The sequence below is a fragment of the Eupeodes corollae genome, chromosome 2, assembly GCF_945859685.1.
Source record: "Eupeodes corollae chromosome 2, idEupCoro1.1, whole genome shotgun sequence".
Lineage (NCBI taxonomy): Eukaryota > Metazoa > Arthropoda > Insecta > Diptera > Syrphidae > Eupeodes > Eupeodes corollae.
In genome coordinates, this window is record NC_079148.1 from 60,149,908 (window position 1) to 60,163,255 (window position 13,348).

Genomic DNA, 13,348 nt, shown 5'->3' on the forward strand with positions numbered 1-13,348 from the left:
AATTCCTTAACCTCTATTACCTAGAACCGAAGCAGTAATTGATCTGCAATTGAGGGGTGTACCTTCATTTCATCTTCTAACTAATTGTAATTTTGAAATCCGCAGTGATTTTTGCTGGCAGATGTTATTTAACTAAGCACTGTTTTCTATCTCAGACAGCAATTTAATAACATCTATAATCTCGGATCTTGTAACAATTCCCAACTCATACTGTAATCAAGCTCTATTATTAGAACACACATTTGAATTTCATAAAAATGGATGCATGCTAATTTATTACATTGTAAACAAAAATAAAGGAAGCAGAATTTCGTGAATAAAAATATACTAAAATATATTTTGTTTTCTTTATAGAAACATCCGGCGATCATACCACATTTTATGACAAAAAGAATCTCATAATTGAAATAATAACAACTTCCATGGCTACTAACCATAAAATGTTTGTCTTTGTCCTTTTTCTGCTCACAACCTCTCTCGTGACACAGAATTCAATTTTCCCAGTCTAAGCATCAGCTATTTGGGTTGATTTAAGGCCGACATTCCAGACTTTACTATAGCTTCGAAGCATGTCTCTAATAATTATTTATATTTTTGCAAACGTGCCATACGCCATTGTTAATTTCATAAAGAAAAAAAAATGTTCATAACTCGAAATAAAAATAGCTAAGAAAAGTGTCTATAAAAACTGCGTCATTATTGTATATATGCACATAAGTGAGTATAGGATAACATCCGCCACTACGAATAAAGGACGAAAAAATATATTCATCCCTTATCATTTTCGATTGATAAAGTGTTAACTACCTTCCCACAGTTCATACAAATAGGTATACAGTAGATACACTACATAATATGTGTATAGCAACTTTAAACTTAAACTTCAACCCTTAACAGATAGCTACCTACATAACCTACATAATATCCTGTGCTAACACATTTACTGTACGCAACACGCATGTTAGTATTTTTGACACGTATTTTCAATTTCAAAAGAAAAGCGTTTGCACAATTTAGTCGTTGTTCTGGTATAGCTCATGTTGTTATACTCGCATGTCACACACCCACGATTAGGATGAGGACTTTTGACACATATGTGCCTTTTATTGCTTTGAAAAGATGTTACAGGAAGTTTGCATACATCTGTGCCGTTTGTATTTTGTACTTTCAATTCACAACTTACGTTTTTGGATTGTAAATTTGGATTGATTTGTGCGTTGCGTATCTATTTTTATAAGTCAATTTTTCTTTTATATATTTCTAGGTGTACCAACATACATATATATTTTTGCATATGACCTAAAAAAGAAGGTAATATGCAATAACGTAGAGGTACAACACATTTTTGCTTCTATCATTTAATACTTTTTTGAAAATTGATCAGGGCTGTCGTCTTATTATAAGATTATATAGAAAATTGATAACAAGTAAAATGTTTGGATAATTTTACGAAAATATTGAAAAATATGTATTTGAGCACTAAATTTCTATGTATCTAAAAAACTGTCAAATATTTGTGTTATAAACTAGCAACAAATATATCACAGTCGTTCTTTGACTTCCAGAGAGATACCAAGTGTTAAAAGTGATTGCTAGTTAATTTTAAATTAAAAAGTGCATTTGTAGGGTTTTCCTTTTAAGAAGGCAGTAAGCCACAATTTAATCAACTAATCGGTAGCCTAGTTGAGGTGGCGTCCGAAAACAGCTCCAAGGGTCGTAGGTTCGAATCCCGTGCGGAGTTCACTAAAAATCTGGAAGCTTTTTTTCTCGTGAAATCGTAGATTTTATAGATTGGGAAAAAAAGCAAATGGAGAAGGAGAGGAAAGCAGGGGTATCGAAAGATACCTCTGCCAATTCATCAGGTGATGCCAATGTGGTGCCATCAGCGGTACACAAATTCACCGCAACATCATCAGGCCACCAGCCTGATAGTCCATCAACAACAAAAAATGTTAAAAGAAAACTTAAGCCTAACCTTGTAGAAAGGAACAATGCGGTGACATTGACTACGTCTCCGAAGATGGAGAGGGGCACTATAGGTCACCTAAAAATAAAAATAGGTTTTCAAGCCTAGCGCCACCAGAACAGCCTAAGGAAAGGGAGATGGAGGTTCCTGATGCCCCCAACGACAACGAAGCCGATGAAGCGGAGCTGGCACAAGTGCTGCAGGCAAAAAAGCAGCAAATAGATGCCTATGAGGACCAGCTTAAAAAATTGAAGGAGGAGATGGAACCCCTTCTCAGTGCACTGAAAGCCAAAATTGAAGCGCGCCGACAAAAAGAGGCAGCTGAGAAGGAGGAACAAGCAACACAACGGCTGCAACAACAACAACAGCAGCAACAGGCGAAACAAAAAAAGCCAGAAACAAGGCAACAAAAACAACAACCACAGCAGCAACAACCAAAGCCCGCTACCAAAATCACTGGAGCGGAGCAAAAAATGAAGACTTTACCAGCAGTGACAGGCCCAATGCTTGAGGGCCCATCCACCTCGAGTAAGGCCAAGCAGCAACAACAACAAGAGCTACAAGCAAGGCAGCAGCAGCAGCAGAAACAGCAACAGAAGCCGCAGAAGCAGCAGCAACAGCAGCAGCAACACCAGAAACAACCACAGGCTGGAAAAGAAAAAATACTACCTATTAGGACCCATAAGGTTGACATACAGGACATTAAACAGGTATGTAAGTCGGCCACTAAGGGCAAATTTTTAATTAAAATTCTTAACGAAAAAGAAAAGAATTATTCGGTCCAGTGCTTCTCACTGGCCGAATACAAGCTAGTGAAAGAATTGTTAAAAGAGGCCACAGCTGAGTTCTTTAGTTACACCCCAAAATGTGAAAAGTTTAAGACGGTCCTTCTGAAGGGTATTAGTTCCTGCACGGAACCGGAGGAGCTCTTAGCTGAGCTCCGCCAAAAAGCCAGTGACGATCTCGATTTTATCGGGGTCAAACCTTTCACTACGGTGAAGTCAAGACGAGGGGGTTATAGGCTGCCAATGTTCCTCGTAACATTATCGCCCCAAAGCAGTTTTAATAGTGTCGAGAGAATCACAGCTTCGACAATCAAACTGTACGCTGGGAGACATTAAAAAGGCACGACGACATTCTACAATGTACGAAGTGCCAGAGGTTTGGCCATGCCAATGCCAATTGCAATATGCAGTTGCGTTGTGTGAGGTGCGGAGAAACCCACAAAGAAGGAGAATGTAAGCTGGGGAATGAGCGGGTTGAGGATTTGACCCTGCTCAAGTGTGTCCTTTGTGGAAACCAAGGGCACCCCGCTAACTATAGGGGTTGCCCTAAGGTCCAACAAATGAAACAGAAACAGGCCAGCCAAAAAGCCGAAAAAAGTCGAACAGTTAGTCGACAGGCTCCAATACAAAAATTCGTAGATCCCAAATTTTCCTACGCCCAAATGGTGTCAGGAAATGGGAACACGAGACAGGCTCCACCAACGGTTGCCCCAAAGGCCCCTGTGCCTAAGGCACCAGAGGTGCAGCCTGACATTGTAGCCTTGTTGTTGAGCATTCAAGGTCAACTAACAGGACTGCAAAGTCAGATAAAGGAGCAAGGCAAAAGGGTAGATCATCTCTACTCTTTGTTGCCTGGCCTGGCGCAATTTAGACAATAATGGGCGCGCTGCCGGAGACGCGCCGAAAAGTCCTAGCTGTGAATGTAAATTCACTGATTAGGATTGAACGAAGAGCCAATATGTTCCAATTGTTGAAAGACTACAGTCCCGATGTGTTTATGGCTAGCGAAACTAAGCTAAACCACAAACACAAATTGACTCATAAAAATTACAATATCGTAAGAAGAGACCGGCCCGACTCCACTCAAGGGGGTGGTGTCGCTCTCTTTATACGAAAAGGCATTAATTATAAAGTAATATACAACAATGAATTGCGAAAGCTCAAGACGCTAGAAGTTTGCGTTGTATGCATCTCTCTCACTCAAGGGAAGCGGATGTATATGATTGCGGCTTATGCGGCTGGAGCTCCGCAGGTTACTTACTTTGCTTCAGAACTCGAGATTCTTTTTAGGGAACGGAAACTGAGCTTGGAAGAAAACTATTTCATCTTGGCCGGTGATTTGAACGCAAAACATGAAGATTGGGGAAATCAACATAGAAATCCCAGAGGTAATCATCTTTTTAATTTGATGAATCTTTACAGCGTTGAATATGGCGTCGACCTGCTGGCTACCGAAAAGCCATCGTATCCAAGAAGCGGCTCCTTTCTGGATCTTTTGCTGTACGACACTAGACTGACAGTAACAGACAAAGTGGGTAATCACCCTCGAAACTGCTTACAGACAGTCGAGTACGACAGTGATCACTGCGGACTGGCTGCCGTAATGCAGATTCCGAACGAACGCGTGGAGTTGGAGGAATACGTTGCAACGCACTCTTACAATTACAGTAAGATGCGTTGGCCTTGTTTCACCAACGCCTTAGCGAGAGAACTTCGTTCGAGTGACATAGCCCCACCAAACAACAGAAACCTGACAAATACAGAAATTGACCAACATTTACAACAGATGGACGAAACAATAAAACGAACGATGGAACGGACAATCCCAAAGTACAGAGAACGGGACCAAATGGACGCTTACAGAAACGCGACAATTGACGCACTGCGAAAGTACAAGAGTGGCTTACTGACAAGACTCAAAAACTTGTACAGACGACTTACAGACCCACACGACTTGGAGGTTAGGACACTGAAGTCGTCAATAAAAAATGTCAATCTGTTGATTAAGGAGAACTACAGGCTATCAATTAACAAGTACTGGGACCGCAAGATCCGGTCAGTTAATTCGAGCGACCCTAGTATGTTCGCCAAAATCAACAAGATATTCAGAAATAAGAACGACAATGACCTTCCGAGTCTGAAACTCCAAAGAACCGAAGAAAACAGAGACGTACTCATGACAGCGCAAATAGATCCAGAAGAAGCCATCTTTGACGATGACTTTTATATAATTGAAGATCCGAAGGAAAAAGTGGAGGCGGTGGGAGCTGCTTTCCAGCAAGTGTACAAGGTGAATGTTAGCATTCGCCCCAACCACGACCTGGAAAACAGAGCCCTACTTAATCACTTTTACCTTCGAAATGATATGACACAATGGCGATCTGAGAATCGCGGTTTCATGCGGTTCAATGACGATTCCTTGGCAAATGCCATAATCGCCGAGCAAACGGGACCAAGTCCCTTGTTAGTGACGAAGGTTGAGCTCCAGCTCATCTTTAAATCAATAAAAATCAAAAAGTCAGCAGGTGTCGATGGTATATCCAACGTTGTACTAAGACATTTACCGATGGAAGCAATTGATATTTACACCACACTCTTCAACAAAGCACTGAATAATGCATATTATCCAGTGCATTGGAAGACCGCTGTGGTTCATCCTCTCCCGAAAAAGGGAAAGGACAACTCCAACCCGTCAAATCTTCGGTCGATAAGTCTTCTTCCGAGCATCAGCAAAGTTTTCGAAAAAATCATTAATAGGGCTCTGACTAAGTGGGCTGCGGACAACAAAATAATTCCAGATAAACAGTTCGGGCTCAAGGCGGGTCATGACACAATTCATGCTGCGTCTAAACTCGTTTCTGATATCCAATGGAATAAATCAAAACAACAATGCACAGGTGCTGTTCTGGTTGATTTGGAAAAGGCCTTTGACACCGTATGGTTAGAGGGTCTTTACCTAAAATTGAGCAGGTTTGGCATTAGCAAGCCATTGTTTTATATACTTTATGATATGCTTAACGGTAGAAAGTTTGTTGTCAAAAGTGGCAATGTAACTTCTACCACAATATTCTCAATTAAAAATGGTCTTCAACAGGGAGCGGTGAATTCGCCGATTCTCTTCAGCATTTACACCAGCGATCTGATAGGTAGTCTTACAAAGGCAATTGCGTACGCCGACGATCTAATTGCGTACAGAACGGCCCGAAAGGTTGAGGTTATTAGAATTCTCTTGCAGCGTGATTTCGACAAGATTCAGCGATATTGCGACGACTGGAAACTGAAAATAAATGTCCAAAAGTCGGAGACAATTCTGTTCCGGACTCCGTTGGCTGGGGCCACGAGGGATACGTGCAAGAATTGGCGCAAGATGGTCATCGTTGATCTTCATGGGCAGCCATTGGCGAGCAAAAGTGTAGTGAAGTACCTCGGTATCTGGTTAGATCAGTATTTATATTTCGACAGACATATAAATGCTGCTCTGACCAGGGCCAGAGGAGCCTTTGCTCTGACGAAACGGCTGTTTTTTAGCAGTCGGCTTGACCCCAGAGTGAAGGTAATTTGCTACATGGCCCTCATACGGCCAATGATCGTTTATGGTTGTCCTGTGTGGTTCAACGTTGCCCCTTCCCAGATGGAGAAGTTTCGGGTGTTCGAGCGGCAGTGTTTACGACGCTGTACCGGCTTATATCGAACAGCCGAATCTTCTTATGTGCATTACTATTCCAACGAGGTCCTATACAACGGGGCTCGAATCAACAGAATTGACAATTTCGTGATAAAACTCGTTCGAGGTCACATTGCAAGAGCTATGTCTTCGACCAACAATTTAATTTTCGGGGCGTTCTATCCAAACGACGAGTATTTTGAAAGTGCACGCTTCAGCGGGTTCATTCCACCAGAGGCATTCCTCTTTTTAGACAAATGCGGTCTGATACAGGATATATTGGCAGTCCCGTTAATCTACCACGTCAGACGAAGAACCGTAGATAGGCGACTCCCGTACAATCGGGACGTCTTGGCACAAGGTGGAGTGGAGCTCCTTCGGTTCAGTAGGGCTGTGTCCGAGCGGGACCGAACTGATAGGGTGAAGCAGGAGAACCAGTTTTGGTGGCTTCAATCGGCACTTGATAGTGGGTAGTCGGGATGGGGTTTTTAAGCCTTGGCCGGCTTACATACTTGTTTTATAGTTTTAGGGTTTAGTTTTAAGTAGAATAGGCATGGTGGCACAAAAAAAAAATACAAAAAAAAACTAAAAAAATGAAAAAAAAAAACAAGGAATATAAAAAACAAAAAAAAAAAAAAAAAAAAAAAAAATTAAAAAACGTACAAAAAAGACAATAAAATATAAAAACAAAAAATGTTAGATTTGCTGCTGTGGTTGTTCTAGTTTTAAGTAGTTTATAGGTAGAATAGGTAGTTTAAGTTAGCTTTAAGTTTTATTTAAGGACCTAACTTTAAGTAGTTTGTAAGTAAAAATAAATAAAAAAGGATATTGACATTAGTTTTTTGTTCAAATTTTCTAATAAATACAAAAATAAATGAAATGAAATTTAAATGAAGTAAAATAGATCTTAGGGCCGAAAGGCATTAGTTTTAAGTGTTATAGTTTAACTTAGAGTGTCCGTATGGGACCATTAAGTTAGTTGTAAGTTATGGATAATTAGGCTAGTTTTATGAATTTTTGTCTAGCTTTAAGATAGGTTTAAGAATGAATTAATAAAAATGAATTATAAAAAAAAAAAAAAAAAGCAACAAATATATGTATATCCACTATACATATTTTTTTTTAAATGAATTCAAATTAATAGTGTCTTAAACGCTGCTTTAAACGCGTTTCCACGCAATGAATTAAGCATTTGCCCATCAAGAAGCAAATTCTTATTTTGCATCAAAAATTAACCTAGTCACCTTATCTGGTTTCAGATCAACAAAATGCTGCTCCAAGAAATACCGCACTAATTTTTTTTAGAAGTAGGATTTTGTTTGGAAAATTGTATAACACTCCCTGTCTTGGAAATTAGGTCAGAAAATTATTAAATATATGTTTATTCAGGGCTTATTTTCAAATCTCTAGGTATGAAAAGTTTATTTTACATTGTATATCTTTTTTTGCAAAAGGTAGTTTTGTTGCAATTTTTTTAAACCATTTTTTGTAGCGTTATAGGCATTTCTAAAAATAAAAAAAATCAGAATTGTACATGAAAAATTTGCTGATTGTTTTCATTACAAAATGTTTGCTTAATTTCCGAAATCATAAAATATAATCGTCGATAAGATTTTGTAACTGTCAGGCTCGTTTCACATTACACGGTTTTGACCGTACGGCAAAAAACCGGACGGCGACATTTTGTTAGAGGCGCAAAGAAGAGCATATACGCTTTCATATTATACGGTCACGACGAAATGCCGGCGGCTGCTCGGCGCAGCGTCGTGTAAAAATGTGTATTTAGCCATTGATTCGGTTTATGCTGTCCGGTTTTTTGCCGCACGGTCAAAACCATGTAGTGTGAAACCAGCCTGGAAGTCTCTATTTTTAACTTCGTTGTACCCATTTGTAATTATTATTTGTGATAGATCGTCACTCCATCTTTTATTGGGTCGTCCTGCTGGTCTATTGTTCTCTGTTTTCCATTTTGTTGTAATTCTTGTCTATCTTTGGGCCTGAAGTCTATATACATGTTCTGCCCAGCTCCATTTCAGCCTTCTTGTTCTATTTATAACGTCAATAATTCTGCTTCCATTTCGAATATCTTCATTTCGTAGCAATTGACTTGGTCGTATGTTCAGAATTTTTCTTTCCATTTTGCTCTGACATATCATTAGCTGGTCAAGAGTTTTTACAGTCAAGCTCATTGTTTGTAGTCCGTAAGTAAGGATCGGTAGAATCGCAGAGTCGAAGATATATTTCATTGTGTCTGCACTTTGGTCCAATTGTAAATATGTTTAAGACTCCAGAATTGTTTCCAAGTTTATTTTATTTTCTTGGTCCTTAAATGATTTTAGTTGTCTCAAATATTTGTAATCTTCTACTTTCTCAATTTTTTCTTCATCGAACTTATGACGTCTTTTGTGTGATTTTTCATGAGATTAGTTTTCGATTTGATTATTTGTCCATAATTTTTACACAGGTAGTTAGTTCTGTCAACATGCCTTGAATGTGTGTAGCTTTTGTAGAGATAAAAACGATATCGTCTGCAAATCTTAAATTGTTAAGAACATATCCTAATTCCATGTTTTGTTTTTCATTTAGTTTTTTGGAAAATGTCTTCCAGAACTGAACTAAATAGAGCTGCTGAAAGCGGATCTCCTTGTCTAACTCCTCTTAAATTTGTGCCTTATAATCTCTGTTTTTATTTGTCCTGTGTTATTTTTGTATATGTTTTTGATCGTTTGTACTATGTTTGGGTTTATGTTTTGATTTTTCAGGGAGGACCATATCATTTCGTGTTCAACGGAGTCAAACGCTTTACGAACGTCAATAAATAGTCTAAATTCATTCCATTTTTCTATTAGCTGATTCATTTTCTCCAAGTTTTCTGTAGTTGAAAATTCTTCTATAAATCCAGCTTGTTCTCTTGGTTTATTATATTTGAAGTCTTCTTTGATGGTCCTGTAAAGCGTTTTGGAGAAGAGCTTGTAAATTGTAAAATGTTATTTATGGGTGTGTAGTTATTGATACCGTCCTTCTTTCCTTTTTTTGTGTACCAATGTTATCTTTGTTTCTTTTCATTGTTCGGAGGTATGTTTTGTTTGTACTATGTGTTTGAATTGTTTGTAAAATATGCTTTTTTTAAATGTTGGATACGGATTTTTTTATATATTAACATTTCTGATGATATTCCGTCATTTCCAGTGCATTTGTCTTTCTTAAGATCGTCTACAGTCCTTTCCGTAATTACTTGGCTGAACATAGGGATGTGTGTCGGTATTGAAACTATGTTGTCTATTGTATGTTCTTCTGTGATAATTTTGGTTGAGGTGAACTCTTTTTTCTGATCCCTAAGTTCGTTTAGCTCTATAGTTTTTTTGATTAAGTAGTTGTGGTATTGTTCTTAAGGTTTCTCTCTTAAAAATAAGAGCTTTTGTTTCATCTGATATTTTTTCTTTGGAAGTCTTTGCGTTCATGATTGACATTTTTGCTGTAGTCTTCATAATATTTTTTAGAATGTCATATTTATTTGAAGATCAATATTCGTCTTTGACTGTTCTAAAAACTGATTGATCTTTGTCTTTACATTTTTATTATAGGCAATTATTTTTTGATCCGGAACTATTTTAGCCTTGCAATGTCTTATGGTCAAGTCTTATCTTGATTCTCACTAGTTTGTGATCGCTTGCAAAATATATAATATTAAGGACACTTATCTCTTGGATGGTTTCAATTTTGTTTGTGAGGATCTATTTCGTTTTAAGTCTTCCGTTCCACGAGATCCAGGTCCATTTCTTCCTATCTTTCTTTTTGAAGAATGAATTCCCGAATTTCAAATTCATTTCTCCTAGCCACTTGATGAATCTCTTACTTCTTTCATTTTCTGAGTTTTCTTCTCCAGTAAATTTTTTTCCAAGTTTTGAATTAAAATCACATATTACTTACATTAACTTTGTTTTGTTGTTATTGATTTGATGGTTCTTCTAGAATGTAGTCAAATTTGAAAATATCTCGTCATCAGCTTTTTCTGTCGGTTGCTGTATACTGCAAATTCTTTAGCTATGGAATCGGATGTTAATTATTTAGTTTTTTAATTCTTTTTTCATCAGAAATCGTATTCCATAGAGTATTTTAGTTTCTGTTGTGTAGCAGAATATTGTTGTCGTTATTAATTATTTTTTGTCCAAGTAAACGTCTTATTTCGGCTAGTCTTAATTTCTCCTGTTTTTCGTCTGAAGAAAATATCCTGACATTAAAAGTAGAAATCTGAAGAATATTTTGTTGTTTTTTAATTGTTATGTTTAATTCTCTGTTTACTTATTTTTGTATCTGTTTTTTTTTTGAATCTACTCTTCCCACGGTAATCGGTTGGCTTCGGAAGAATTTTTCAAATATCTCTTCGAAAATTCGAATACAAAAAACCATCTCCAGTATTAAGTTAAAATATTTTCAGTATTTTAAATAGTTTTCGAATATTCTTTAATAGTTAGTAATTAACCTAGGCAAAACGGTCTAAAAGAAATATTTTGCTTTTATAACAAATCGTTCGTTTAAGCAAGGCTATCACATTGAGATTTGAAAATTTTTGAAAAAATATAAAAATAAAAGTTGAAAACGTATATTTTTTTTAAATTTTAGTAGATGTGTTTGAAGATAATTTCTCAAAATTTCACATAAAGTTTAATGAAGATTAAAGAGAAACTTTGCGAGATATTAAAATGTTTTAATTGCATCGAAAATATAAAAATTGTTAACTTGCAAATTCAACATGCATCTAGAAATACCCATCAGTATAATCCTGAGTCCGACTTTGGTCACATTTATAAGCACAGGGCTTGAATGATAGTCAAATTGATAGCTAACAAGCTGTCACAGCAAAAATATGATTGTCATTTTCCAACAAATATGTTATTCCTGAATACAGCTAACAGACGCTTACGCAAACTACTGTAACATTTTCTCAGTTACCTTTTTCTTGTTAAAATATCATATTTGTGACTGACAAACCTTACGACATTCGAAAGAATGACAAGAAACGTAATAGTCTAAGAGCTGGCAGCAAATTTTGGGAGTGGACTAATTACCAAAATTCCTTTAACCGTCTAGCAGGTTTATTTTTCAGCCGTGGCTGGGGTCCTGTGTTCGAAAATGATATTTTTTCTGATTCCAAGATCAAAATAATAACTAAATGAAAATTATATCAAATCAGAAAAAGTTTTCTGCTACAGCGAACAAGTTGTTGGGATTTCATTTTGAAAAACTATAAGACTATAACTACATAAGAAGAAAAAGAAGAGGGGAACGAACTTTTTTGACAGTTTGGAATATCATTCTTTTGGTTACATTATCATAGTCAAAAAGTTATTAGGGTTAAAAGTTAAAAAATTCATTTGAAAAAGCTTAAAAGGCGTGTAGCAAGCAGAAGGCTGGAAAACCCTGCTTGACGGTTAAATTTGTTATAGTGGTGCGCATATCTACACATGCGTATCAAGGAATTTTGTTTATCAGACCACTTTTAAAATTTCCTGCCGGCGCTATGTCTATAAGAATGTTATTTAAACACGGACATTTCAATATTTTTATTTAGATATTTTATAGGAAACACTTTAAAGTTTTATTATGACAGCAATAAATGTAGACAATTCTAATTTGAAATTGTTCAATCAAACTAAATTTAGTTGAATATTTTTACACAGATGCGTGTAAAAAGCTCGATGATAGTCAATTTGACTATCAAAAATATGCCTCAGCCGATTCCACCTCTGATATTAGTTTTTTAACAGTACTAGGTGAAAGTGGACAGCCTTACCTCAATTGTTCTTTAATTATCATTGTAAAGTTGAAGAATTCAAAATCATTGTATATTGACACTTCCACTATGCTCACACTGTGTCACATATTAAAGGTACTAAAAGCTTTTTAAGTGTGTGGTAATTACAAAACATAAAAAAAATTAATAAAATGTATTATTGAAGCTTGTGTTGCTTTTTACCATTTTATAGTCTTATTAGAATACCTGATGTGATGGAGAAACCATAATACGAGATTTATATTCAGGGAAATTAAATTCTCTAATAAAAGTATTTGTTGATTTCGGAATCGTCTAAAGAAAGAATCTTGTGCTTCTAGAAGTTGTTATAAGACTTTTAAAACACTAATTTAAGTATTTCGGAAGCTGAAGTGATATTTCTCTAGTGTAAAGATTGTAGAACCTATTTCCACACATGTAGCTCAATTTTGCTATCGCGAGATTTAGGTCAAAACAAGCTGTGGTAACTGAACTGAGAATCTTCATTTCATTTCTTCAAAACTGGACCTTAAAATTCCAATTTCATCTTCAGTTTTATCTTCAAGTATTTTCTTAAAAAAATCACAGAAAATTCATTATCACACATGCAAAAGCACAAAGACTCAGATCTATAAAAATTTTAATTCCAAATCTGACATCAAAGTTTTCTTGGAAAAGACTATAACTATGACTGGAACCTACATTACCACGTATTTTCTTTTAGAAAAAGAATCGCAGGTTGTCAGTCTGTATACTCAAACAAAAGAAATGACTTTGAGAACTGTGTAAAATAAAAATAAAAACACAAACAAAAAAAACAATTCATCTTCGCTGATGAGGAATGAAAACGGCACATCAATCAGCTGGTATTAACAAAAACGACAAAGCTATAACAAAAAAGCTCATCTCGTTCCTTGCTCATTGTTCATCAGCTTTGTAAGCTGATGGTACAAGGCTTTGTTGTGGAAAACAAAACAAATACAACAACAAAAAGTTCTTGCATTATTTATCCCACGACGACGAACAACACCAACGACTATGCGACATAGCATTTCCACCTTTTGTATCCTGGCCAGGACATCAATAAATGCACGACACAAAAAACAAAAAAAAGATGTAGTGTAAAATGAAAACAGACTGAAAAGAAAGTCCTTTGTAAA

At 36.5% G+C, this 13,348-nt stretch overlaps 2 protein-coding genes across 2 annotated transcripts in view; both read left to right on the plus strand.

Moving 5' to 3' along the window:
* The window catches only part of LOC129948165 (neurotrimin), a 255,074-nt gene that overhangs the window by 96,196 nt on the left and 145,530 nt on the right, over nt 1-13,348 (plus strand). The window lies entirely within an intron of this gene.
* Nucleotides 2,104-13,348, plus strand: part of LOC129944947 (putative uncharacterized protein DDB_G0287113) — a 91,191-nt gene continuing 79,946 nt past the window's right edge. Inside the window, exons 1-2 of the mRNA XM_056054608.1 lie at nt 2,104-2,304; nt 2,392-2,555. Coding sequence (XP_055910583.1) covers nt 2,104-2,304; nt 2,392-2,555 — 365 coding nt within the window. The remainder of the gene's footprint in view (nt 2,305-2,391; nt 2,556-13,348) is intronic.